Genomic DNA, 25,169 nt, shown 5'->3' on the forward strand with positions numbered 1-25,169 from the left:
ATTCACTGGGTCGAAAAGAATGATAAATAAGAATATTTTAATTTTGATTGTTTCAATGCAGGGAAAATAAACGCAACCATAACTGGGTAATAACAGTACTACAGAAAGATGAATACATTATGCACACTTGAACACATTTATCACATTGTAGCCTACATTATTGCACTTGATGGATAGTTACGCCAAGATGGAAAAGGTACTTAAAAAAACATTTGACAGATACAGTAGAACACAGATCATGAAATTGGATTTTTCTCATCTTGTGTCTCGATATTGTGCAAAAAGCATAACAGGAAAGTATTTGAAGAATTTGGAAAAAGGTTCCCCACCCCTCCTTTAATGGCTCATGTCAAATATAGTTTACACTCTTATTAAATGAAATAAAAAATGCATTTATCAAGTATGGTGAAAGTTCTTGGCTTTGTATTACGGCAGAGAAAGACAGACAGACAAACAGAACTTACCGGTATGTATTTGATGATGACGACCCTACAATGCAAAGTGACTCAGCTATTTTTTATTAATTTCTTTTGCTTTGTAAGACGTGTGATCGATATACGGAGTCTAATCCAGGATTCATACTGTTTTCCCAGAGTACAACTAGAAATCTCTCAAATTTGGCAACAGAAGTATAATTGGTGCACACTCTTGTGTCACGGCAGATTGTTCTGGTAAATAAAACAAAGTAGATTCACTATTATGGCTTCCAATAGGGTCAGACCCCAGGGAACATGCACTCAAACAGTTGAGTGATGGTCCTTCACCTTCACCTTGGCTTAGGAGCTCCATTTTCTCATATATGAAATGAGATTTCCCCCATTGAAATTAGGTCTCAACGTTTGATCAAATTGAAATAGACATTGCAATGTGGTAGAATGCAATTTTCTACTTGTCAATTGGGACACCCATAAGTCAAAGACGCACTGTATTGAGTTGGCGCGTGTGCAGACTGCATTGACGATGTGTCAAATGTGGCATTTTGTCCTCATCGTCAATAAGGAGAGAAAATAATGGACGGGTGTGTGGGCCTGAGGGGTCCCGGAGCAGGCCTAAAAAGGGCGGGGCTTATCAAGGGATTGTGGATGATGGCCGTGGGGCCCTGCGGAAGTCGTAGTGCCAGCGGTGAGGATGCCAAAGTGCACAGGGCAGCGGGATTGAGGCTGCTGCTCAAGAACCCTGCCGGCAGGGCCTTGGACAGCTGCTTCTGCAAGGCCAGCTTCGTCTGCAACACAAAGGTCGTCGTTCAAAATGGACAGCAGAGGGCAGTGGTTGTCTAGATTTTGGACACCAAGTCCCGCGGGGAGAGGGGGGGGGGGGGGGACTTGTCATATCAAAAAATCAAAAACAAAACACAACATATATATGTATGCATGTACAGTATGTATGGGCAATTCTTACCGCTAATGCAGTGCTGGACTGCAGTTTATTATAGGGTGTGATTTTGGCCTTCACCCTCACAGGCTTCCCGGCCAAATGCTCTTTATGTCTCCTGCTGTTCATGTGCTGTGAAACACATATTGAAGACATTCTAAAAAAAAACACGTCCGTGATTTATGACGGGTGAAAAGGACATTTTCTTTCACTACTTACAAAAAGCTAGGGACATTGGGCAGTCCGGTGCGATTTCAGGATGAACCAGATTTGCTGTATAAGCACTGTATAACTTCATTTAACAGTCCAGAAAATGTGGAATGTACATCCAAGCGTCAGTCTTGCAGAACTTTTCGCACAAATCGCTGTTCTCTAATAAGAGCACCCTTTTTGTGAGTAGTGTTTTTTGATGCATTTTGCTGAAAACTCTCGGCGCCATTGACCTGTTTGAGCTGTGACTCCGAGTTGACGGCCACCTGGCACAGTTGACAGTGAAAACGCTGGCCGGCGAAGCCCGTCGCCGCCCCGGCCCGGTTGGTGCCCATCCGCTGCTTAATTATTCGGCAGGGAAGTCTCGGCGAGGGCACCCTCTTCGCCCTGCGGTGCGACTGGCTGCTGTTGGGACTGTGCAGCATCTGCTTGTGTTTGGAGCCTGGTGAGAAGAGACACAAAGGGCATGCAGGACCAGAGTCATGCCCACACGAATGAAATGTAGCATCGGACTCTCTCCGACCCGTCCCAGTTAAGAAAACCCAAAAAACAAACGCAACTCTACTCGTATACTTGTCAATGGAGGAGTTAAAGTGAGACTCGAGTCAGAATTTTGAAAAAGTGAAATGGCCCACAATCGGAGAAAGATTCCCCACCCTTGTGTTGGACGTGTCCAGTCCAGATGTAATACACACCACTGCAGTGAGCTTCCAGTTGGGAGCTGGAGTTCACCGTCACTTTGCATGTGGGACAGTGGAGCTGTCTTTTGTGGGCCTCCTTCTCCTCCACCTCCTTATTCTCTTCCTTGCCAGCAGGAGGCCCCCGAGGGTCGGGCTGCGCCGCCGAAGCGGCAGCCGTTCTGCAGCCTTCCATCGGTGTCTCCTCTCGCGTCGAACGGGGAAGCGGAGGGGACGGCTGAGGAGAGTGGTTTGCAGAAGTGTCTGGACTGGAGAGAGCGGGGTCCGGGGAACGCCCATGACTCTTTTCCGCTCGTGGCGTTACGCTTCGTAAGTCTGAAAACATATACACACACGCACAAGCATAACAAAGAGTCCACCCCGGGTGTATTTGATACGATAAAAAACCAAGAACCGACTGATGCGACTTTTTTTTCCCCACAACCCATCAGTTATATTGTTCTCTCTCTGATTCTTGATGAGTGTGTTTTCAGCTCATCCATCATTCCTGACGTCTGCGTCGTTCATTTACGCTGTTTGGCCAACGGCACATCGATCAAGCGCCATGGCAACCGAGGGAGCTCACCATTATGCGGACGTCGGGAAATGAACGACATTAAAAAAAAATGTGGAGAAAGTTGTAGTCGTGCAGCGTGAAGAACAACGGCGAACCGCTGTGCACGGTGCACTACAAATTAAAAATTAATGATAGAAAACAAAATAAACAACGTTATTATCGAGATCCTGAGGGACATATTTGAGAGATTTTTCTGTTATATTCCTTCCTTTTCATTTATTTAATGTGTTTTCAGATTTACTTCTGACATTTAGATTTGCATCCAAATATTTATCCAAACGTAGCGGTATTTGAGGTGTAGATTTAATACAAACAACTGCATTTAAATCATGAACACAGTACTATTTTCTTGCATTATGTGTGTATTTCTGTTGTTATTCATTCTGATCCCTCGTTGCTTTCAATGTTGATATGGACGCGGCGCAGGAGCGGACAAAAGGCGCGCTTCATTTCAGGATTGTATTCAAACAGCTTTTGCTTGACATATCAAAAAATGTCAAGTTTTTCTTTGAGTTTCAATGTACTCGGCGTTGACACAAGTACCGAATGTAAAATCGGCAATGAACATTTTTAAAAAGCCACATTCGCACCCCGTCGCAAAATCAAAAGCAGATGCGCCAGCGATGAAAGCTAAAAGCGGCCGGCCAGGCTTTCCAGGTGCTCTTTGCGTGCGCTCTAACCCTTCTTTGCAGGGCAGGGCGTCTGTGCCGGATGGGGGCAATTAGCCATGCGACAGAGGCTATGATTGCAGGGCAGGTAATAACTGCTAATCAGTCAGCGGTGGCAGCGACAAGACTTGGCATCTCATCGTCGTCTGCCTCAATTACCTAAAGGAGGGAGAGTGGGTTCTTTCAAAATATGGATATTAGCTTGGGCAGGTGCATGTAATCCGGTTCGCCCTTCAAACCCAAAGTCTGTGTGTGTGTGTACTGTAGTACCTGTTTTGTCGTCTGAATTCAAGCCTGATGGTGTTCCACTTGCTCCCGCCGGCCCCTTCTCCTTTTCCTTTTCCGCTGCGGATGGGTTGCGCTTGTTCTTCTGCCGGTTCCTCTGGTTCTCGATGGCCTTCAGCTTGCGAATGTGTTTGTGACCCTTGTAGTGGGCCTCAGCCTGGTTCTGGTCATGCCACGCACGCACAGACACATTTCAGAGATAGCAAAAGTATGACATTAAGTACAAGTACAGATGTGTGAAAACAATTAGGTATAAATAGGAGTCGTAAGAGTAGGAAAGTACCGACTGAATTAATTGTACAGTTGTTTTTTTTTACCCGTTTATGTTAATTGGACGCTACTTCGCGGATTTTCATTTATCGCGGGTGGTTTTGGTCCCCATTAACCGCGATAAACGAGGGATTACTGTACTTTGTTACTTCCCACCAGTGAGACATACACGCAACAGCAGAGCAAACGTACGCGGGGGTGACTTCGTTGGCCAGGGGCAGCCTGAAATCAGTTAAGTGCAATGGCTCCATCTGCTCCATCTCGTCGGCAAGCCGGGAGACAAATAATAAAAGTCGGCGCTTGAGCGCGAGGGAGCCTCCGCGTGGTCGTCCTGAACATCAACGTCCTCGCAAACGAACCCCCCCCCCGTTGGGCGTCGTGGCATCTCCCGACCGTGCTCGCGAGCTCATCTCTCCACTGATTGGGTGTGACACAAATTGCCTTCACGTCCGTCAACACTCACGTGACCCTCTGAGCTCATCTCGGCGCACGGGCTGGAGCGAAAGCCCGTTTCTCGGTCGCAAGAATGAAAAGATGGAAAAATTCAATCGAAAGGAGGCAGCGCCTCAAAATGCTTCTTCAATATGGATATTTAGGTGACGTTTTCACGCACTTTAGAATACAAAAAAAAAAAAAAGGAGGCAAATGAGGACATCATCGCAAATGTGTCCCCGCTCCTCGCTAAAAAAAGAAGAGGGGCCTTTGTTGGGCGAGCTAACAATATAAATGCAAATATGGATGAAAAAAAATGAACCGTGCTGAATTCACGTGAAGAGGAAGGTGCGATAAGGAGAGGGAAGAGGAACACGCCGATTGGTTTCTTCTCAGAAGCCAGAAAAAGGGAAGAAAGATAAGGAAAGGCTGCCTCAGGAATATTTTTGCGACAGACCGTAGGAGATGCGCAAAAGAGGAGCTGGGCGCTTACAGCCGAGTTAAAGCGCAGGTGACAAATATTACAGGAGATGGCCGTTCTCCTCTTGGGTGGGGCGATGCCGAAGGTGTGGTTGATCACCGCTCTTTGCACCGGATCCATCTGTGGAAAGACATTTTCGGTTGGACTCGTTGAGTATGGGGCGTGGGGGGGCCGACCCCATCGGCGGCCACGTTATTGCCATCTTGCTTCTTACGATTGCACGGGCGACTGAATCTCACCGCGTTGAAATTTGGGAAAAAGCTGAGGGGCGATGAGGCGCCGATCCTGAGGGGCAAGAACTGCTCCAGGCGGTTGTGCGGCCGGAGGCTCGCTCGGCCCGACGGCGGCGGGGAACCCAGCAGCGGGTGGACTTGGTGGTGGGACACAGCACCTGCAAACAAGCACACATCAGCCCGTCGCCGTCGAGCCGGTCCAAAGCGACGCGCGCTCGTCCCGCTGGGCAAACGCGCGCACGGAATCAATGCAAAAGAGCGGCAAAGGATCGGTCCTTCCGCCTGACCGGCTCGTCGCACTTCGCTGGCCTGAGCGCTATTCGATGCTTCATAATTTACACGCGCCGTGACCTTTGTCTCAACTCAAAGCAAACATTCGAGCGCTGACATTTACACAGGGTGGTGTGATACAAAGGTGTGTGTGTGTGTGTGTGGGGGGGGGGGCGAGTCAACATTTTGCATGTTACAAAACGCAATGATCTTCGAGTTGTCGCAGAATAACCGAGGCGTTCATTCGGTGCAGACAAAAGAGAGCGCGCCGCCGATCCAGTCTCAGCGAGTGTGCGGCCTGAAGTGAAAGATGGCTCCGCTCGCACGGATCTCGTCAATGTGACATTGGGTGGGGCGGGGGGTTGACGCATTCTGGAAGACTTTACAACGGTTAATGTATAGAAATATACCAAAGCGATAACTAACCACGAATCTGCATTTGCTCCCTTTTTCGATCCAGGAAGGATCCATTTCCCAGCGTTTAGGTCACAGTGGCCAGCTTTCTCATTTCGAGTGGGTATAAAAGATTATGTGGAAAATAAAGTGCAGTGAAGGGGAGGGGAGGGGAGGGGGGAGGAAAAAAAACAGCACGTAAGGTTTAGTCTCGATTATTTCCAAGATTAGTCTCTGGGTGACTCAACACCACAGAGGGAAAGATGGAGGAAATGAGAAGCTTTGATGGCGGCAGAAATGGCACCCGAGGAAATGGCAGCTTTGCTTCTTTTCACGGCGATCGTCCGTCCGAGTCCGCTTCCCCGTCGGCACTCTCACGGTGGCTCTCGTTTGCCCATCGACTTTTTGTGACTTGCTTTTCAGCATGCGGAGAATTGAAGAACCTAGATCGGGTCGCATGTGACGCGGTGGTGCAAAGCAAGCAAGACCAAATATTTGTTGGTGCACTTGAGTCGACCTTTCGGGGATCTGTGGTTGACTTGACAAGTGCAAGTCACATGACAGAAAATAAGGTCATTGGGCCGACTTTGGACATTTACACGAAGCGGCTTTCCTCACTTTTGTTGCCGTTAATGACCGCGTGTCGAGTTATTTGAAGGGGCCGAATGAGCAACAAGTTTTTTGGGGGTGCAAAAGGGGTATCGGTGGGGCCCAGGTTTCAAAGCAAACACGGTGAAGCGCCATTTGGCTGTTATGCTGCAAGCAAATGGAAAAACGAGTGAAGTCAGCCCCAAGTATAAACGCTTTTCGATCCTGCCGTTGTCAATGCAAGTAATTGAAATAGTTTGAGACCCTCGAAAAAAAATTCGCTTCAATACTTTGCATCTAAATCTGAAGTATGCGGTTTAAAGTTAAGTTTGCCAAAGTAAGCCAGTTCTGAATAGAAAAAGTCCAAATATAATCAGCATTCCATTCCAATTGCTGGCAAAACATACAAATGAATGAGTAATCGCCCCCCCCCCCCCATGCTGCTTTCATCTTTAACAGGCTTCAATTATGCGAGCTAATCTGGCCATATTTCCTCAGGGAGGCATTGGCATAATTGGCAGCAGTCTGCTCTGACAATGACGTGTTTTTTTTTTTTCTTGCCTTGAAATGATGCGACGCATTCGGGGAACGGCATTGTGGGGTCGCCCCCCCCCCACTAGCCCCCGATAAGAGGGGCCAATTAGTCCGAGAAACGGGCCTCAACGGCGCGGCGGAAAAGCAGGCGCTGGCAAGGAAAGCGATGGAAGCGAATAGGCAAAGCGAGCACATTTTTCATGGGGCAGTTGTCCCATCGCTGCCAAGCGCCGCATTCCAGTGAGCTTACCGAAGAGCATCTCCGCTTGTTTTGGGATTCTTCCGCTGGTCACTCAACCTCTGTCATTCGAAGTGCCACCAGGAAGTTTGGGCAAATCCCGAGCTGGTCTACGTGTCTTTGCAGCGTCGCGGGGTGAAATGGCAGTCCTTCCTCATTGTGGCGGGCGCAACCGCGTGGCAATTAAAAAGAGCCATGCTCTGTTGGTCCCCATGACCCCCCCCCCCCCCCAGCTTTTTTTTTTTTTTTTCCACTTAGGGAAAGTGGGATGCTGCGTGTGCGTGAACAGCAAGTGTGTCCTCTTCCCCGTGTGTGAGAACTTAAGAGCGCAAAAGATGGAGCATAGTGAGTGAGAAAGGGGGAAGAGAGAGAGAGAGAGAGAGAGAGAGAGAGAAACATCCTTCATCTCCTCTTTCTCCCCTTCCTGCCAGCGCCGATTTCTATTCAGAATTCCCACCTGCACGCTCCCCTGAGGACACTTGACTAGAATGTCTTTCCTTCCTAGAATTACTCAAAAACAATGCGAATGATTTGCCCGTGTTCTTTTTTTTCTTAGCAGGCCAGCTATGATGTTTTGCCGAATGACGCACAAATATTTGAGAAATGCAAGCAAGGCCTACCCGTGCCGACCACCTTGGCCAGTCTGCGCAGTCTCCTCTGGTGCGTCTTGCCCTTGTAGTGGATCTGGGCCTGGGCCCCGGAGTTGAGACGGATGCTGCACACCTGGCACACGGTGGCACTGGCGCCGCCTTGACGCCGTTCTCGCTTCGCCCTCGGCGCCAGCCTCTTCCCGACTTCCTTTTCCTCTTCTTCGTCTTCCTTCTCCTCCTGACTCTTGGCAGGAAGGCGGGGACACTTTCCATCTGAAGAAAAAAAAAAAAAAAAGGGTGCAATCGAAATAAGACGGTCTGCGTCGCTCAAACGTTCCGCAGCCGAGATTTAGAACTGATAAAGCCTTTTCAAGTGAAAATGCTTTCCAAAACCAACAAGAGTCCCGTCGCCCGGATGACCATCTCCACAGACGAGGCGCGTGTGCGTGTGCGGGTGGTATGTGGCTCAAGTCTCCACAGGGGGGCAACGTGACTCCGCGGGATCGGCGGCATTACCGTGACGGTGGTTCTTTTCCCAAACAGAGATATCACACCGGAGTGATTGCTTCAGCCTTCGATTTATCTGCTAATAATCTGCGGTCGGCACCACCACGTGAACCATCGGGCCAGTAGAGTGAGCTGGACATTAAGAGCTAATAACAGTATCTCCGCCACGTATTCAGGGCAATATATCAGAGACGGTGGTAGGCCAGCTCCAAGAGCTTGTCAAGTTTGGAGTTGGACAAAAAAATGTTCAGGGGGAAGAAAAAAAAAATCTCTCCCTATCTAGCAATATAGATAGCTGCCATATGCTTGAAAAATCAACCTCAAATGGATACATGCACAGTAGGAGATGGCAGTTTTCAAATATTTGGAGAGAGAAAAAAAACCCATTTTGGTTGGTCGCTAGTTGCTATATATTTCTATATAGGGTGGTTTGAAGCCCCAGCATCTGCTGTTCGTGTGCGAACGTTGCTCCAAGTGGAACTCAATTATTTCTTTTCGCCCTCGCCATGCCATAATAGCCGCAATTACAATCCCCAGCGTATTTGATATTTCTCCCCACATCTCCCTTCATTTGCAACTGCCCCCCCCCAACCCTTCTTCCCCCAAAAATCTGTTTGCAGAAATTTCAATTTGTCCGCTGGAGAGATGAAAGCAGAATGGAAATTTGTTTGGGCAGGAATTTATCTGCCTCCGAGCAGCGAGGCGGACTTCAAAGCCAGACATCCGTCACCAAGATTAATTTGAGCGATGGATGCCGCGTCCTGCCGTCCTGCAAGCTGCTTCACAAAGATGGGGACGGAGTCATGGTTGGTAGTCCCGAGCGAGCGGGTGAACATTCACACAGAGGGACAACTTGAAGTCTTCATTTCAGATCATATGCAATATTGAACTCCCCCCATAAAAAAAATATACAGTCACAACAATTAAAATAGAAGGGAAAAAAAAATGGAACACACACACACACAAAGAACATTTGGGAATTGAATTTTGCCTTGTGGTATGAAGGCAAACGTCACTGATTGACACAAAGAATCCACTTGGCACACAGAGGGCTCTTACTTCCACCAGCATCCAGACCCTCCTCAAACCCGACAGTCAGAGCGAATACTGAGAAGCTTGATTAACGCAGAATGACAGGTGGACTATAATTAAAGTTGTCGCTAGGCAACCGGGCGGCTTTTGTGAGAGCACGAGTTTGAAACCCTCGTCGCACACAAACGGCGGCTCCATTACGCTGTAATTTGAGCACAAAAGGCCAAGAAATGGGACGGTTTCGGGCGAACGCGACTTCCCGTGGCCGCTCTCAATACGAGACGTGTGCAGTGCTGGAAAATGGAAAACTTGTTTCGTTTCACACCGGGTGAAAGAAAAAAAAAAACAATTAAATATAACTAGCTTAGAGCTAACACGCAATGCAAAACACCATTGAGGGGCAAACAAAAGTAGCATTGATGTCGAAACCGCGAAATACTTTAAGAGTTTCTACCTGAATTCCGAACACAAGCAGCGGCTGACTCCAGTCACAGTCGTCAATCTCAAGTGGAGAGAATAGAATTGTTAATCCCATCTGTGGCACGACGCATGATATGTTAGCATGAAGATTGTTGACGTTGAACGTAGCCCCCCCCCGCAACAAAGTTGCGGTGACTGGATTTGAATGCTGTTGTACAACGAAGAACGTTACTTAAAACGTGGGCCGTGCAGTGAACAGAGGTTGCAGGATGGCGACAGACTCAAACGCAGCAGTGATTCACACTGTTAGGTCAGCGAGTGGGAGTTGTTAAGTGGATGCGTATTTTTAGTCGCTCCGTTTCCACTGGGACTCTCACCGTTGCGGAAACGCTGCCAAAGAACTCGTTTCTGCCGATAGCGCGAGAGACGGGGGGGGGGGGGGGGCACCCTTCTTGAAGACGCGAGGCTCAACCGTATCGGCGGTGTCCTGGCTCGACATGCATCTGGCGGACACCCCGCGGTCATCGGCAGATAAGGCGCAGCACTGTGCAGCTGCAGATTAGCTGCGGTGTCAAACAAAGAGCCTGAGCAGGTTCGGGACATGCCGGCTCTTTAATTAGACCCCTGCTATCGGACAACATTCACTCACGCACGTGTGTAAAGCCACTCGGGCATGGCAGAGGCCACTATTTTACGATCTATGTGGTAGACTTAATTTGGCTCCTCTCTTACTCCAAACCAAAACTCGCAAGTCGGGTCACTCGCATGTCAAGGCGGCGCTCGCGGTGTATTTTCCAATTCTTTTGGTGCGTCGTTCAAATGTTACTCATTCCCTGTCTGATGCGGCCGCGGCTAAATAGCAAGAGAGGCGTTGCCGTCATGCCGGCTACCCGCCGGTAACGGGATGCACAGCGGGGGGTTAAGCGAGCGGACGCCTCACGGTGGCAAAAACCCCTTGGCGAGCGTCCAGCTGAGTAAAGGACGTGCGACGGAGCCAAGGACAAGAGCGGCGCGACGGCCGAGGGGAGATAAGAGGCTGGCTGGGCAAAGGCGACCAACGCCAAGACGACAATGGCTTTGTGACGAGGGGAAAATACTCGCACAAAGAAGATGATTTATACCGCAATGCAAATAGTGTCTGGAGTGGGCCGGACACACAATGGCTGATTGGTCAGAGATCATTTGAGTAAAAAAAAAAAAAAAACAGGAAAGGGAAAAAGGTGCATGAAAAAGTGGAACGTTGGAGAGGAAGTTTTGTTTGTTTTTAACCGCAGGGAGGGACTGCACTCCGACCAAGGACAACAGCAATTGTGGGCATCTGTCACCGACCATCTGGGCGGACCCCAAGGCCGCTAAAGGGATGTGACCTCTGTTTCAAGTGGAACACGCACACACACACGCGCACACACACACATAGTCCTTCAACTCTCACAAGCCACAACATTAGGAACACCGATACCAGCGCTGAATCAGACAATTTCGCTTTGACAAATTTGTCCTGATCACGGACTCCGGTGAAATCTTGCATCGTTGCATGTTCGCCCGAGTATTTTGGGAACCCAAATGAAGGAAATGCCTCGCAGCTGAATCTTAGCCTCCGCCTATCGAGCGGGATGGAGACGGGCGGCCGTATCGCCGTCAACGCGTCGCACCCGAGACGCGCTCTCCGTTCTCAGCGCGGCACCGTTGCCGTCGCGGGAGCTGTCGAGGTGCGCGGACGAGGCGGGAAGCGTCATAGCCCTGCTCTGCCCTCGGATTGTTTCCAAATGTAAACGCGCGTTCACACCCCGTGTATCGCTGCCAAGAACACTCGACTCCTTCCGCGGGTGGCTTTTTATAGCCAACTCTCTCTGGGATTTACATATTCAGAACTAATAACGGAGCCGGTGTCTATTGACTGCTCGGTATTGACATTGAGCGGCGCGATGGTTGGAGCGTTAATGTGTCCGCTATTAATAATAGGACGGGGACTCACCGGCCACAATATTAGGTACAGGTACGTCTGTATTTGGAGTGCGCAAGGAAGGCAAGAAGGAAGGAAGAGGCGGACGAATGCCGATCGCCTTGAACAGCTGGCCAAAAACAAGCGCCTTGCTCTAATTCCACGGTGCGGCAAACGATACGCGAGGCTTTATCGCCGCCCGAGGCGTTCGTGCGCGCCATACTGAATATCAGAGGTCAAAGGGCATGTCCTCATGAGTCATGTCAGAAGGAGCGCAATTTGGGTTGGCCTTTGAGTCGGCATGCGCGTCTCCGTTGTCGTTTTGAAAACGGATGAAATATTCTTGGAGGATGCCTGAATGAACGTGACTCTAAATGATAAACGTACGGCATATATGTCCAGGCCGTGTTGTTCTCAGCCACCCATTAATTATCCCAAAGATGAAATGACCTTCGCCTTCGGCAAAAAACGCATCGCAAAGGTGAAAAGATCCGATCCAGTCATTTGTTTTCCAGCCCAAATCGTCACAACGCGAGATAAAAATCGCAGGCGTTGCCAGAAAGCCATCCATCCTGCCAGCGTCTTTATCTATGCCGTCTCCTGACGGGCTAAATTGAAGAGATTTTATTGAATTAGGTCCCTCTCTGAGTAAATGGACGCAATTGTCTGAATGATCACGCCGGCTCCATAAGGCGGTTTGGCTTGGGGACAATAAAGCGTTGCTGCCCCGCGACACAAAGCAGTCGCGTTGAATCCAATTCTTATCTGGGCCGAGCAGATTCTTCTCATTAAAAGGCAGGTCCGGCCTCGGCGGCTATTCTGCTTGCGTTTTATCCACACTAAGACCAGCCGGTTTGACTGGTGTACCGACAACAGGCGAGGAAAGACGTCACAGATTAATGTGAGCAAATACACAAAGAGCCCAAACGCAAGACGAACGATTGGCAATTTTGTCGACGGGGTTCAAATTGGCGGCAAAATCTCAAAGGATGAGCTTGTTTGACAGGACCCCTGGAAATAGCCAAGACGAGCCGAAAATGGCTGCTTCACAGCAAAATGGCCGACTTCAGGAGCTTATCAATCATCGCTCTGTGTTTTGACAAAATGCCGGAAGATGGAACGGGTGGGGTCATATTTGTCTTCTTTCCGTCACGCTATTGTTTACGTCGGTGTTGTCACCGCTCGATGTTTTGAAGGTTTAGCCTTGTTTCACGTGCTCGGTCGGTTGAATGGAAACAAAACACGGTGATGGGAATGTAAGTCCTCTCTCCGTATCAAAATTGTTTGCAAAGCCACCAAGTAAATCGGACTTGGTTACTTTGACCCGCAATGTAAATTCAGCCTCGTGATGGGAAGTGGCCATTTCACAAAATTGCCTCCCGACAGAAGCTCCCTCAGCGTGTTTCAGTCACGACCGGGGGGGGGGACATCACAAAAATCAGTCGAGCGGCGAATGCCATAATGGCTCCCTAATTTAACGGCCATTTAATTTGGTCTTCGGGGCGAGTCTTTTGTGTCGGGCGGGCATGGCTTTTAGAAAGGCAATGGAACTCGACGATTAATGACAAAATGAGTTGACAATAGAGGGCACCTGTCAATTTTTCTCTCAATGCCGCGCGCCTACTTTTATCGGGATATTTGGGGGTGATCTTTTTTCGTCCAAACAACAGACAATAATGGTGCAATTTCTGATGTTGGGGAGGGAACGCTCGCATTTGCCGCGCCTCATTTTTCCACCCTGGGTTTCAGCCGGCAGCAGAGGTTTGTTTGGGGGCGGGGGCGGGGTCCCGACACCCCCCACCCCTATCTTTGCTTGTGAGAAGCAGAATAAAGATCACAGTTATCAGTGCGCAGGCAGGCTGTCATGTGACTTGTAATGACACAGTCCAAAGACGAGCCATTACAATCTCTGAAGGGAGCCTCCACGCAAAAATCCATTTGGCCGTGTCTGAGGTGGGGGTGCGCAAGTCTGTCGCGATAAGCCGACGCGCCGTCTCCGTTTGTAATTTCGCGACTCACACACTCCAGTTGAAATGTCGTTTTTGAGATCACAAAGACGAAGGTGGATTTGATTTTTTGGTCTTCATTTTGATAACGACGCCTTTTTTTCTTTTTTTTTTTTTAACCATCAAGACATCCGAGCGGCGGGAGGGCTCGATTCGCAAAGCTGGCCGGCGGCGAAGCACACGCCATGACAGAAAATGGCTGCTCCAGGCACACGGGTGGATGCACAATTCCATCATGGCGTTTCTCCCACGCAAATGTATCCGTGTCGAGCCTTTGTTTGCGTCAGTTCGACAAAATGCCCAATACGCGTCAGAATCGACGTCTGACAACATCTGAGGTTTTGCACAGAAAGCGATCAGATCGGGCAGCGAGTCCATACGTGCGCCGACCGGGGATGAAGGAGCGGCAAGAATGAGCGGGGGTTGACCGCGGCTCAAGCTGCTCCCGTCGCAATCCCGTTCCACTTGGTTAGTCTCAATTTCACAGATGATGTTCCTCACCGAGACCGAGGCTGGAAGTCAAACGGCAAAGTGCCGAGGAGCCGCGGGGAAAATTCAACTTCATCACAACCGCTTGGCTTCGAAGTCATCGGCGAATGTCACCTTTCGGTCGGGGCGGGGCTGCGAGGAATGCGGCGCTCCGCGGCGAAGACAAAGCAAGGACTCGGCCCTGACGCCGACAGACAACTCATTATGTGGTTAAGATTTTTGACCGAATAAATTACATTGAAAGATCCCCCCCACAAAAATGGACATTTGTGCATTTATATTGTATATATCAATTCAGGTGCCACGATATCTATTTGGGGGAAACACAAAAGATCTTATTTTCGATGACAATAAAACAAGATTTGTACTAGTAAAGGTTTATATTCCTTACCCATATGAAATAATATACCGCATTACTTAAATTAGGCATTGTTACGTATTTATGGAAAATGATTGGTTTCATTTAGTCAATAATAGTGTTTTAATCTAAGTCCATGTTATACAACCATGAGCCAAAAGGTTAAATTAAATACCACTTTTTTTTTTTACAGGTTATTCATCCTAATCTTTTTTTCGTTATCACTAAAACGACAGACGTACTCTTCAATAACTGTGTTTCAACACAATCTCCAACACACACACGCGCACACACACGATACAATTAGCAGCCGTGAATTTCTCACGCACATTTTCACAAACCCATTTTGACACAAATGAGCTGGGAAAAGCCCTGCACCAGGACTCACGGATATATTTATGATTTCTGAACGGCAGCAAGTATTAAATCCACAGAGGGGGTATTCATTTGTGAATAAACTCCCAGCGCTATGCTCAAGCTCCAATTGTCACAGCAAAACATAAGAAGAGATTCTGTGCTTTGAGGGGGGGAAAAAATATCTGTACTGTATGTGTCATCTTCAAGTGTTGGGGAGAGAGGCCCTTGTGTGTGCGCACCTACGCCCCAAAAGACGAGCGGCGCGCAGGTGAAGCAGCTGGTGGAAATGACAACATCGCTCGGACGAGTGGGCAGCGGGAGGTGCGGGATTTGATGAATCAAGAACCTTTTGTTCAGTGAACACGGACAGGCGTCGTTTGGAGCCATTTAGCCAAAGCGGAGGAGGACGGGGGGACTGGAAGGTTATTTAAAAGAGGGAAGATGATGATGATGATGTCAATTGTGAGCTCACAGTAATCATAACCACACGACATATATGGAAAAAATCCAGTCTGTTGTTGAGATGATGTATATTTTGGGGTTAAATATTTAAGGCCTTTTCTCACATTTGCTTTTAGAATCAACCGCTCTCATGGTGGCCCACAAGCCTTGCATTGTTCGCCACAGCTCTACGCAAAGCTTGGATTAAAAACATACTCGTCTTACACACACATATACAGTATATATATATATACACACACACACATATACAGTATATATATATATATATATATATATATACATATACACCCACACACACACACACACACATATATACGCACACACACACACACACACCACTTACATATTAGTGTTTTTTTTTTTAATTTAGCTGCAACAACAAAACAAAAAAAGCGCCTATTCCATCTTAAATTGATCATTTTTGTTTGGTAGAATGTAATGGCAAGAAAAGTAATAAAGCAATACACCAAACATGTAATGTTTAGGGAAAAAAAACCTGACAAAAATAGACACGCACCTTCAACGACGACAATTCGGGCCCGACTTTTGCTTTCACCTGCCAAGGCACATTTTCGACACACACGAAAAACAAATGTGTTACCTGACGTAGAAAATAAAATGTGCTCAAATATTAGTAATACTTCTCCATTTTAAACCAATACACGTCTTTACAAGAGAGAACTAGAAAAAACACGTTGTTAATTAAAAAGCTCTCGGTTTGTCAATTAAAAGAACTAACTGAAAACATGAAAACAAGCACTACCATTAACGCCGTTTTTCAGGAAAAAAGTGTCTAGACCAAGTTATCTGACACTGGTAATGTGCACGTAAATTGTATTTTAAATGTAATTCAAATAATTCAGGATTCAGTCAACTAAAAATAAGGTTGTGTTGATTAGTTTGTCGCAGTACCATCAGTCTGTGTTTTTTGTGCTAGTTTTGAGACAATTTCCGCTCCATAAGACCAACTACCGCCGCTCTGGAAATATACTTGCCCCAAAATAAATATAGCCAGTAAGAGAGTATAAATGTGAAAAGTGTCTCCTACCTGGGGGAGGTGGCCCCTCGGCGTCCCCGCTGCTGATGTCCATTTCCTGCCTCTCGACCCGACTGAGTCCGCCGCTCAGCTGCCTCCTCCCGACTCTCTCCCGCTCTCCCTTTCTCGCTCTCGTTGCCACATCCAATATGGCGATGACGTCAACGTGAGATATCGCGCTCCACGCACTCACTAGACATGATTATCGATGTTTTCGACCCACGCCATGAGCGAGTTGGTGTGTGGCTGCGATACGACTGCAAGTCTGCCATTTTGGATGTGTCATATCCGCCCCGTTAAGTACTGGAAACGGACAGAACATATTTGTCCACACAAACTAACACATTTAAGGAAACACATAGGCGCCCCAAAAAGGTATTTCCGTTTGAATCTCAATATTGCAAATATTTACTTCTGTGTATCGGTAGATAGGTGTAAAACAATACTGAGGGGGGCCGTGGTACAGCTGGATGGCAGAAAAATGAATGACATCTGCTGACCTGAATGAAAACGATGACAAAACTTGCCAGATTTACCCCAAAATGTTCTACCCCCAAATCACTGCTGTTATGCCGCACTAATAGAAACCACATGTACCCAATGCAAAAATTTAATCTGACAGCATGCCACAGTGCCACGTTTAGAACCATACTCACCGAAGATGCGGATTCTGATGTATTCACGTGTGCAGATTCCAACACGTTCTTTGCTAGTTGAATTTAGGCGGGACATGCTCTCCTGTCATCAACCAGTCCCAGGATGGGAAAAACGCTGATGTCATCGAGGCCCAGCACTCTGGCCCTGTGAGGATGAATTTGAGATTGGATTGATGAAAGAAACACTCGCTCTGCTCACAGAGTAGTGCATAATTGAAGGTACATTCGTCAGCACTCGTGATTTTGAAGATTTGGGCGGATTAGGGTGACACGGCAATGTTCTCATCGACGTACGCGAAGCAGCGGAGCAGAGAGAAATGCTACGAAATGAAGAGAAAAGACGCTAGGAACAAATATTCCGATTTACTTTGTAAATGTAGGTCAGCAGAAAAGCCAGAGTGTCCACCATTGGATCCTTTCGCCCACCTGGGCAGTTATGTTAACTGGCCTACCAACAATGCCCTGACTTAGGATCAATTAGCTGAGAGGCCAAAGGCAAAAGTCGTGCGACGCTGACGCGTCAAATCCATCGCAGCTGTCAGTCCTATTGTCTGCCTCGGCAAGGCCTGCCAACCAGTCTTCCTGGGCTGATCCCGCCCACTTGAACACCCTCATCCCTCCTCCATTAACAGTGCTGGGCTGTGTTCAAAAGGCACATGCCTGCAGATTAATACAGGAATTAAACTGCCTCGGTGTGCCGCGGCTCAGCTGTCAGACGTTTGCTGATGGATGAGCAGTGGAAACATACTTGGACTTTGAGCTATGTCCTTCTTTGTTGACGTCAGCACATGACCCCGGCGTTCGGCAGCTTACCCTAAAAATAAAGGCCAACGTGTGCTTGTGCAGGCCTGCGAGCGCAGACAAGGGTCTCCGTTTGGTTATATACTGTACATAGAAAAAAAGTCATATTACAATGCTTGCGTGCAGCTCCCCCCACCCACCCCCGCTAAGTCCATTTCAAGAAAGGCAATCAGCGCACTCTTAGCATTGAATTTAGCAAGAGCACTTGGCGCCAACATTAGCATAAGTGCTCTTGCTAAAGGACATTTTTGTTCTTCAAGTTCCGCATGAGTAGCAGGCCCACGACACATTTCAATTAAGCCCGTCGCTGTAGCAACCGTTGCTTCCGCTTTAACAGATGTCGTGGCTGGCCGATAAACACCTCACCTCAAATGAATGCCTCCATTTCTCCTTTGGACAAAACCAAAATTTTTTGCATCAGGTGCCCCCCCCCCCACCCTAAATATTTTACATTCAATCATTTCAATGCAGTTGCACCAATCCAATTTTATCCCGACATAATGACAACTTTTCATTACAATATATATTTACGACATATTATCAGGATCATTATTTATTTCAGGAAAAATACATACAATTATCAGACAAATGCTGCTGGACTTGAAGAAAGGCCTCACCTGGAAATAATCAAATTAATGGTGACCACCGTTTGAGGAAATGCAGTAGCAAGAAAAAAAATCAAATAAACACCTAACCCCATAGCGATGTCCGGTATCAATGTGATGGAGAATATCTACACAATGCAATTTGCACTGAAATATAATTATAATTCCAACACATATCAGATTTGTATTGATTTGAAAACGCATGAGTCTTTACAGAGGCAGCTGCCAAATAAAGGCCTGACTTCAGATGATGGCTGGTATTCTCCGCAGTATATATTAGATTGTGGCATCATGAGGAAAGAGACTTCCCACAAAGAGGAAGGGCTATTCGGCTTTCGGGTGACATTTCAGGGTCAGCCCCAAACGTGCTCGAACAACGTTTTGTACAACTTTCTGTGACTCTGACAGTCTCTCCGTGTATTTTCAATTGAGCAGCTCTTGGGTATATCATTATGAACTGCAATTGTGCAAATAAAGTCGTCTTGGTGGTACTTCCCGCAGTCGAGCAGAAAAATGCCACGAGACGGTAGTTCCCAAGCAAAATGACGATGCGATCATTTGTGTTTCTTGGGCATTTTCCAAGCGCGTCGGTCGTTTGGCGGCGAGGCGAGACGATCTTTCATGATGGATAAGAGACAATTATCGGAGCGCGCTGCCGATGGGAGCGTTATCTGAGCAGGCCGCCGAGTGAGGTGCGCATGCGTGCAATCCAAACGCAGCGTCCTCGTGCCCTTGCTATCCTCACACGGAGCACACAAGGAGGTAAAAGGGGCGCGCGGGTACTCTTCCGCCGCTGCCATTCACACCGGCCAAGCATGAAATGAGTTCCTCTTCCATGACGCATGGTGATTGACAGCGCCGCAAATGAGAAATTATTTACTGTGAACAGAGCCGCATGCTCTTTGGCAGCAAGGCCGCAATATCTTGGAGGCGGGTGATGATGAGGATGCATCATCACAACCACTGCAGTCCAGCGGAGGAGGGAGGGGGTGGGGGGGGCATTCGCAGTCCCATTCCCATGGAGACACGACTTGATTTTGGGTGATGGACATGTGAAGCATTTCCAGGCTTTTTATGAAACTGGTCAACACAATCAGGATTGGGACAGCAACTTGCCACTGCATTTTGAAGGTATTTAAATTATGCAATTCTTAGATACTATATATATATATATATATATATATATATATATATATATATAATTTTTTTTTTTTTACAATCATTCAAAATTGTCATGAACTATAACGCTGAGTTTAAATAAACGCACATCACAAAACACGGTTTAATTATGTGTAATTCAAAATGCAAGAGAAATAAAATAAAAAGAACATTTCAATCACAGCATATTGCTGTGATGAGCATGAATTTGACATTCCGGGGCAATAAAAATCAACATTGACAAGATACATAGTCTTCAATAATTTAAATAAAAATAAAGCTGCTTGGATTTATTCCATACGCGGTTTCCCTGAAACGAATGTATTTTTCAGTACCTAATGGAAGCAACATTTTACTCTCAATCTATTCGAAGAGTGCTACAAAAGCTCGCGGATTGCAATGAGATGGCGCCCCCTAGTGGTCAACGATGGATTCAAGTGCATGTTTGTTTTGTATGTTGTTATGTATGTATGTTACACATACAGTACATTTGACAATAAAGTTGTATCCAATCCAATCCAAAGTGGTTCAAGACTCATTCCGAAAAGACTTCTTTTCAAAAGGTGAATTAAAAATTAGCAAATGAGTGTGGCGCACAATTGAGTTGCACAGGTTACGGGCCACATTATCGGTGGAAACGGTATTAAAATGATTTATCTTGGTCCTATTTTTCCCACGTCACAAAATCAGAGCATTTGAACAGGAGCGTGTTGACTTGTTCTATCCACTGCTAACATAGCAGGAGAAAAAGAACAACCCCAAATAAATGATCTTGCATGAGCTTTATTATATTTCACGTGCACGTCTTATTTCCACCACGCTCAAATCAATGACGATGCCGTCAACCTTCATTAGACTAACTCTCCGTGGAAACAAAATGTCTATTTTTCTGGTGATTGCGGAAGAGGGAAGGCAATGGCAGCTAGGACACACGATATGTAGACATGATATCATATATAGAGTATTCATGTGTGTATATAAATATAGATATACTGTGTTTTTATATACACATAAACATACATATACACACAAAATAGCTATCCACCCCCAAAAAAAAATAAAATTAAAAAATCATTCAAGACAGTTTTGAAACAGGAAGTGATGAAGATGAAGAGGGAGGTAGATAGATGGAAGAAGGAGACCAGTCAGAAGTGATCAGCCCACTTAGCCTGTGATTCTTGTCTTTAAAAAAAAAAAAAAAAAAAGGATCCAGATCTCATCTCAAATATCAGTTTTAGAGCAGAGGAGAAGGAGGAGGGGAAAGAGTAGGGGGGGTGGGGGGGTCTGCCTGTCCTCCAGTGTTACTTTTTCGGAAGTGTTGTCCTCACCCAGGCTCTAGTTGCCGCCGCCACCGCCGGCGCCGCTGCAGCACCGGCCGCTGCGGCTCTGAGAGGCCGTGTCGTGCAGATTCACTCCGGCGCCGGTCCGGCCCGCTTGGCCGCTGCCTGTCTGGGGATCATTCTTTGGTAGCTTGTTGGCTGAGCGGATAAAAGGAGATGCCGTTTACAAAAAAAAGTGCAGAAAACAGCGGTTTGTCAACAGAAATAACGGCGCAACACTCGCCATTCGCCAACTTGCACGTTTGATTGCGGAAGTAAAAATATGAATGAATTCTTCTGAAGCAGCAGTAACAGCAAAATGGAGCGCAGTGGAAGAAAAATTCAACACGAGTTGATGATGTAACGTGGATCGATGATTGCCTCCTTGTTACTGGCTCGGTGTCGATGCTTTATGATCATTTGCTTTTCGTGCTTTGCCGTCATCTTATTTGCAAACTTTTGTTCAGTCTTGATGCCTCGCTGCGAGCAAAGATTCAAGCCCCCCCCCCCCCCACTTATGACAGAAATAAAACGCTTACCAATAGCCATAAAAATATCGTTGACATTGAGAGCGGTCTTGGCTGATGTTTCCATGAAGAGGAGCCCGTTTTCATCAGCGTATTCTTGTGCCTCCTGAAGACAAAAGGTTGTCGGCGTCAACTGAAGGGAAGGCGAGAGCGGCAGATGCTCAGATGTACGGCCCCTCCCTCCTCATACCTGATGCTCCACCGCTCTCTTGTCTGCAATGTCCGCCTTGTTGCCGGCCAGAGCGATCACAATGTTGGGGTTGGCTTGTCTTTGCAACTCCTTCACCCAGTTTTTTGCGCGCACAAACGTGTCCTGAGGAAACCGAAATTGATTTCTTGGGGCAGAGTAAAATTCTGTGAGTCATCAACCTAATCAATAAAAAAATAAAATAAACCACCACCAGCCACAACAACAACTGAATAAAAAAATATATATCTACATTTCCTGGTCAATTCCCATTTCGAAATGAACTAAAATGACTTTGATTGCAGTCTCCAATGCGGCAAGTGCGACTCACGGTGTTGGTGATATCGTAGACCACGATGGCGGCCTGAGCGCCTCGGTAGTACATGGGCGCCAGGCTGTGGTAGCGCTCCTGGCCAGCCGTGTCCCAGATCTCAAACTTGACCGTGACGTCGTCCAGGCTGACCGTCTGAGTCAGGAAGGCCGCTAGCAGAACCGAGTACACACGTCACCGTGTCAACAACATCAAATCCTATTTCATGTCAGATCTATGCAAAAAAAACGTCTGGCCATCATAGGAACTTGGTTGATCTGTAATGTAGCGTTAGCCCGAGCACAGGTGATTAACCTAAATCGACGAACAAATGAATTGATTATTTTAACAATCGATTGTTTTGTGAACAAAAAGACTAAAAACTAGCAAAGTCACTCTAAAAACAAAAGAAAATGAACTACATTTAAAGCAGAAACAGAATTCCCTAAAATGTAAAATCCCAAATGATTATGACCCTGATCTGGACACCCCGCAAAAACAAAGCACTTGGGATCTTACCTCCGATGGTGCTCTCCTGGAATTCATGGAATTGGCCTTTGACAAAGCGCAGCACCAGGCTGGACTTGCCCACCGCCGACTCGCCCAAAAGCACCAGCTTGAACTGGAAGTTCTTATTGGCCGCCGCCGCGCCGTTGGGCCTGCTCGCGCCGCCACCGCCGCGTGCCGCCATTGACACCGAGGGATGAGGCTGTTTACGGAAGGGGTGGCCCCGGGCTTCGATGAAACCAGACTGGCCACTCAGGCACCGGTGGTGAGCAAAGGTCGTCGATCAGACACCAGAAGCTGCGGCACCTTTAACACACAGGAGGAAAAAGAAGAGAAATAAATGAAGATGGAAAGATTTATACTTAAGATTTACAGCTCATAGCTTGAAAAACTCATCTATTGAGGGCCAACTAAATTCTATCCGTGTCATCTGAGTTTGGATTCCTACCAATCATGACAACAAAAACACGCCTTTCTTCAAAAATAAAATACGTACAAAACATTGCATTGAACAGTTGGGGCGCGGGGGGGGGGGGGGGGGGGGGTATCCATGTAAGTTGACCTTTGGGTGCCAGGAAGCTATGGTTCACATGAGGAGCTGAGCGCAACTTGATTGGTTGGAATTTGGATGACTTATGGACCGAGTTGCTTCTTGCTGGTTACCTGGATGTTGATCAAGAAGTATTTCCAGTTTTGGAGTTTGAATTTAAATATCAGACGCCCCCCCCCCCCCCCCCCCACGATGTCGAATTGCTGTGCACTACATTATTTGAAATGTGAAGTCGTTTTTAAACAAATTGACGATTTTGAATTGTTTAACACTGACTGGGGAGGGGGCGGGGGTGGGTTATTGTTTTTCACAGAATGTCTGACATGATCATTTACTTCAACGTTAAAAGTTTTACTTTGTGTACGAGTAATTCAAACTGCACAGATAACCCGAGCGCATTAACGAAGGCCCAGGTTTCCCCAAAGTGTTGTTCTTCCGCCCTAGTGTAAGCAATTTATTTCCTCAATCTTTTTGGAAAGGACGCTTCGACTACTGCTGCGTAAAAATAGCATTCCGGTCATATAAAAACACAAACGTGACCAAATAAAGGCATTTCCATCGTGAACCTGTCTGGTATTTACCCTGTGTTCAGTCCAGGTCGTGTCTAAACAACAGCGTCAAATAGCCGCGAGGCTAAATCCTGTTAGCAGCCCTACTACCTGTCGTCTGACACGAAAAGTTCACCCCACATCAAACTATCAACGCGCCAAAGGTCTTACCAGTAAAGGAAGCTCGGTCAAAATTCAACAACGGCCATGTCAGTCATCGGTGGCAACAGTTGTTCTCGTTTTATCCGTCTCTTGTGGTCAGCCAAGTGTTGACAGCCACAACAATAGCGTTGCACTTCCGCCTTGTGTAATTTCTTCCTTTGCGTCGACTCTATTTACCCGCATTGTGCGCCCACTGTACGCTACTGTCTCCAACTGGTGAATTTGGGCATTGCAAATCCGTCGCTCCTGATTTTATGTCATCAAATGAAGTACTGTAACTTAAAAGTACCAAAATTAAGCCAGTTCGTTACAATTTAATGACAAATCGTCTCAATTCAGCCCTCAACCCCTGCTCATCAAACAATCGAATTGTACAGAAAAGTTGAAAGCTCATCTCTTTACTTCAACGGGCGAACTCCATTGCCAGAGAAATAAACACCTTTGTCTTATGTACTACCGTAACAGGTTCAACAGCCTTAAAACAAAGACCTCTAGCTTCAGCCCCACCCTTTTTTTCACCACTGGGTAGCAATACATGAATAGAAAATGGAAAACGTTCCAATCCAACAGTATACTTATGCTGGGTAAAGCAAAAATGCATACAGTATAAGGCCATCGTCATTATAATTATTTATTTTAGTTCGGTTTGTGCAAAAACTAGCTACTTATTTGTTAGCCTCCTATTTTTATTTATTTATTTTTTTGCCACCAGGTGGCAATACACGGCCAGGAAATATTCCAATCCAGTTACTGCAGAGTACTTGAAAGCGTGGACATAAGAAGTAAATACTCGAGTAGCAACAGTGTGTTTAAAACTAATAATTGTTTCATTTCATTCGGACCAGGTTTGTGTCTAATTACTACAAGTAGAGATGCGGCCACTTTTTCGGCCTGGAGCTCAGGGAAGCTTACCCAGACCAGGGGCCCGGGTCCCAGAAAAAAAAAAAAAAAGTCATTTTGTCTGGTCTACATCTGCCGCAAAGTCTACCACTGCCTTCAAAGTGTCTACGAGAGATTTCTGGCTCAGGAGGCCTGGGAAAAACGTCCACATCTTAAATCCAAATTTTTTGCATATTTTGCGACGTGGACGACTTTTATGCCTTGGAACTCATGAACGCTCTGACGATATCTTTTCTCATCATTCAGCAATGGACATGAATCTGGACCAATGCTATTTGTGTGGCCGGTGTCGAATGTCGGTTGTTAAAACGACAATCGAATTTGACGCCGCTGGGCTTTAACCTCCTCCTACCCATCAGACCAGCGGAGACTTTGTACAGGGGGGGAGCTAGGAATATGAATAGAGTTCCCCTTGGGGGTGGAGGGGAGGACTTTGATTTTGGAGCCACCGGGCCGGATGCACGCGGAGGCCGAGCTTCTGAAATGCCACGGAGGCACAAGTGGGAGGGTGAC

The 25,169-nt window shown here is 47.0% G+C and overlaps 2 protein-coding genes across 6 annotated transcripts; both read right to left on the minus strand.

The window, feature by feature from the left end:
* Nucleotides 1-20: 20 nt before the first annotated feature.
* On the minus strand, nucleotides 21-17,200 carry LOC147189373 (zinc finger protein 385D-like). 5 transcript variants are annotated; one of them, XM_086099298.1, is made up of 11 exons: nucleotides 17,083-17,200; nucleotides 16,439-16,729; nucleotides 15,908-15,946; nucleotides 7,848-8,090; nucleotides 5,211-5,362; nucleotides 4,984-5,091; nucleotides 3,774-3,951; nucleotides 2,277-2,594; nucleotides 1,815-2,023; nucleotides 1,399-1,503; nucleotides 21-1,222 (listed from the first exon to the last, which is right to left on the minus strand). In XM_086099298.1, exons 2-11 carry the CDS (start codon nucleotides 16,479-16,481, stop codon nucleotides 992-994), a joined length of 1,626 nt encoding a protein of 541 aa, XP_085955424.1. In that variant the 5' UTR covers nucleotides 16,482-16,729; nucleotides 17,083-17,200; the 3' UTR covers nucleotides 21-991. The 5 variants fall into 5 exon arrangements, 4 of the variants coding, with proteins under 4 accessions (XP_085955424.1, XP_085955425.1, XP_085955428.1 ...); XR_015097460.1 differs by having other exon boundaries at nucleotides 1,074-1,222; nucleotides 1,399-1,528; XM_086099299.1 differs by lacking the exon at nucleotides 15,908-15,946 and having other exon boundaries at nucleotides 17,083-17,199.
* A 3,213-nt stretch (nucleotides 17,201-20,413) lies between these two features.
* On the minus strand, nucleotides 20,414-23,927 carry LOC147189374 (ras-related protein Rab-5C-like). The gene is made up of 6 exons (XM_086138999.1): nucleotides 23,766-23,927; nucleotides 22,509-22,802; nucleotides 22,011-22,162; nucleotides 21,683-21,805; nucleotides 21,505-21,598; nucleotides 20,414-21,124 (listed from the first exon to the last, which is right to left on the minus strand). Exons 2-6 carry the CDS (start codon nucleotides 22,678-22,680, stop codon nucleotides 20,982-20,984), a joined length of 684 nt encoding a protein of 227 aa, XP_085995125.1. The 5' UTR covers nucleotides 22,681-22,802; nucleotides 23,766-23,927; the 3' UTR covers nucleotides 20,414-20,981.
* Between the last annotated feature and the right edge of the window lie 1,242 nt (nucleotides 23,928-25,169).

The sequence above is a fragment of the Hippocampus guttulatus genome, chromosome 19 (genome assembly GCF_054856545.1).
Source record: "Hippocampus guttulatus isolate MCC_2025c chromosome 19, RoL_Hgut_1.0, whole genome shotgun sequence".
Taxonomy (NCBI): Eukaryota; Metazoa; Chordata; class Actinopteri; order Syngnathiformes; family Syngnathidae; genus Hippocampus; species Hippocampus guttulatus.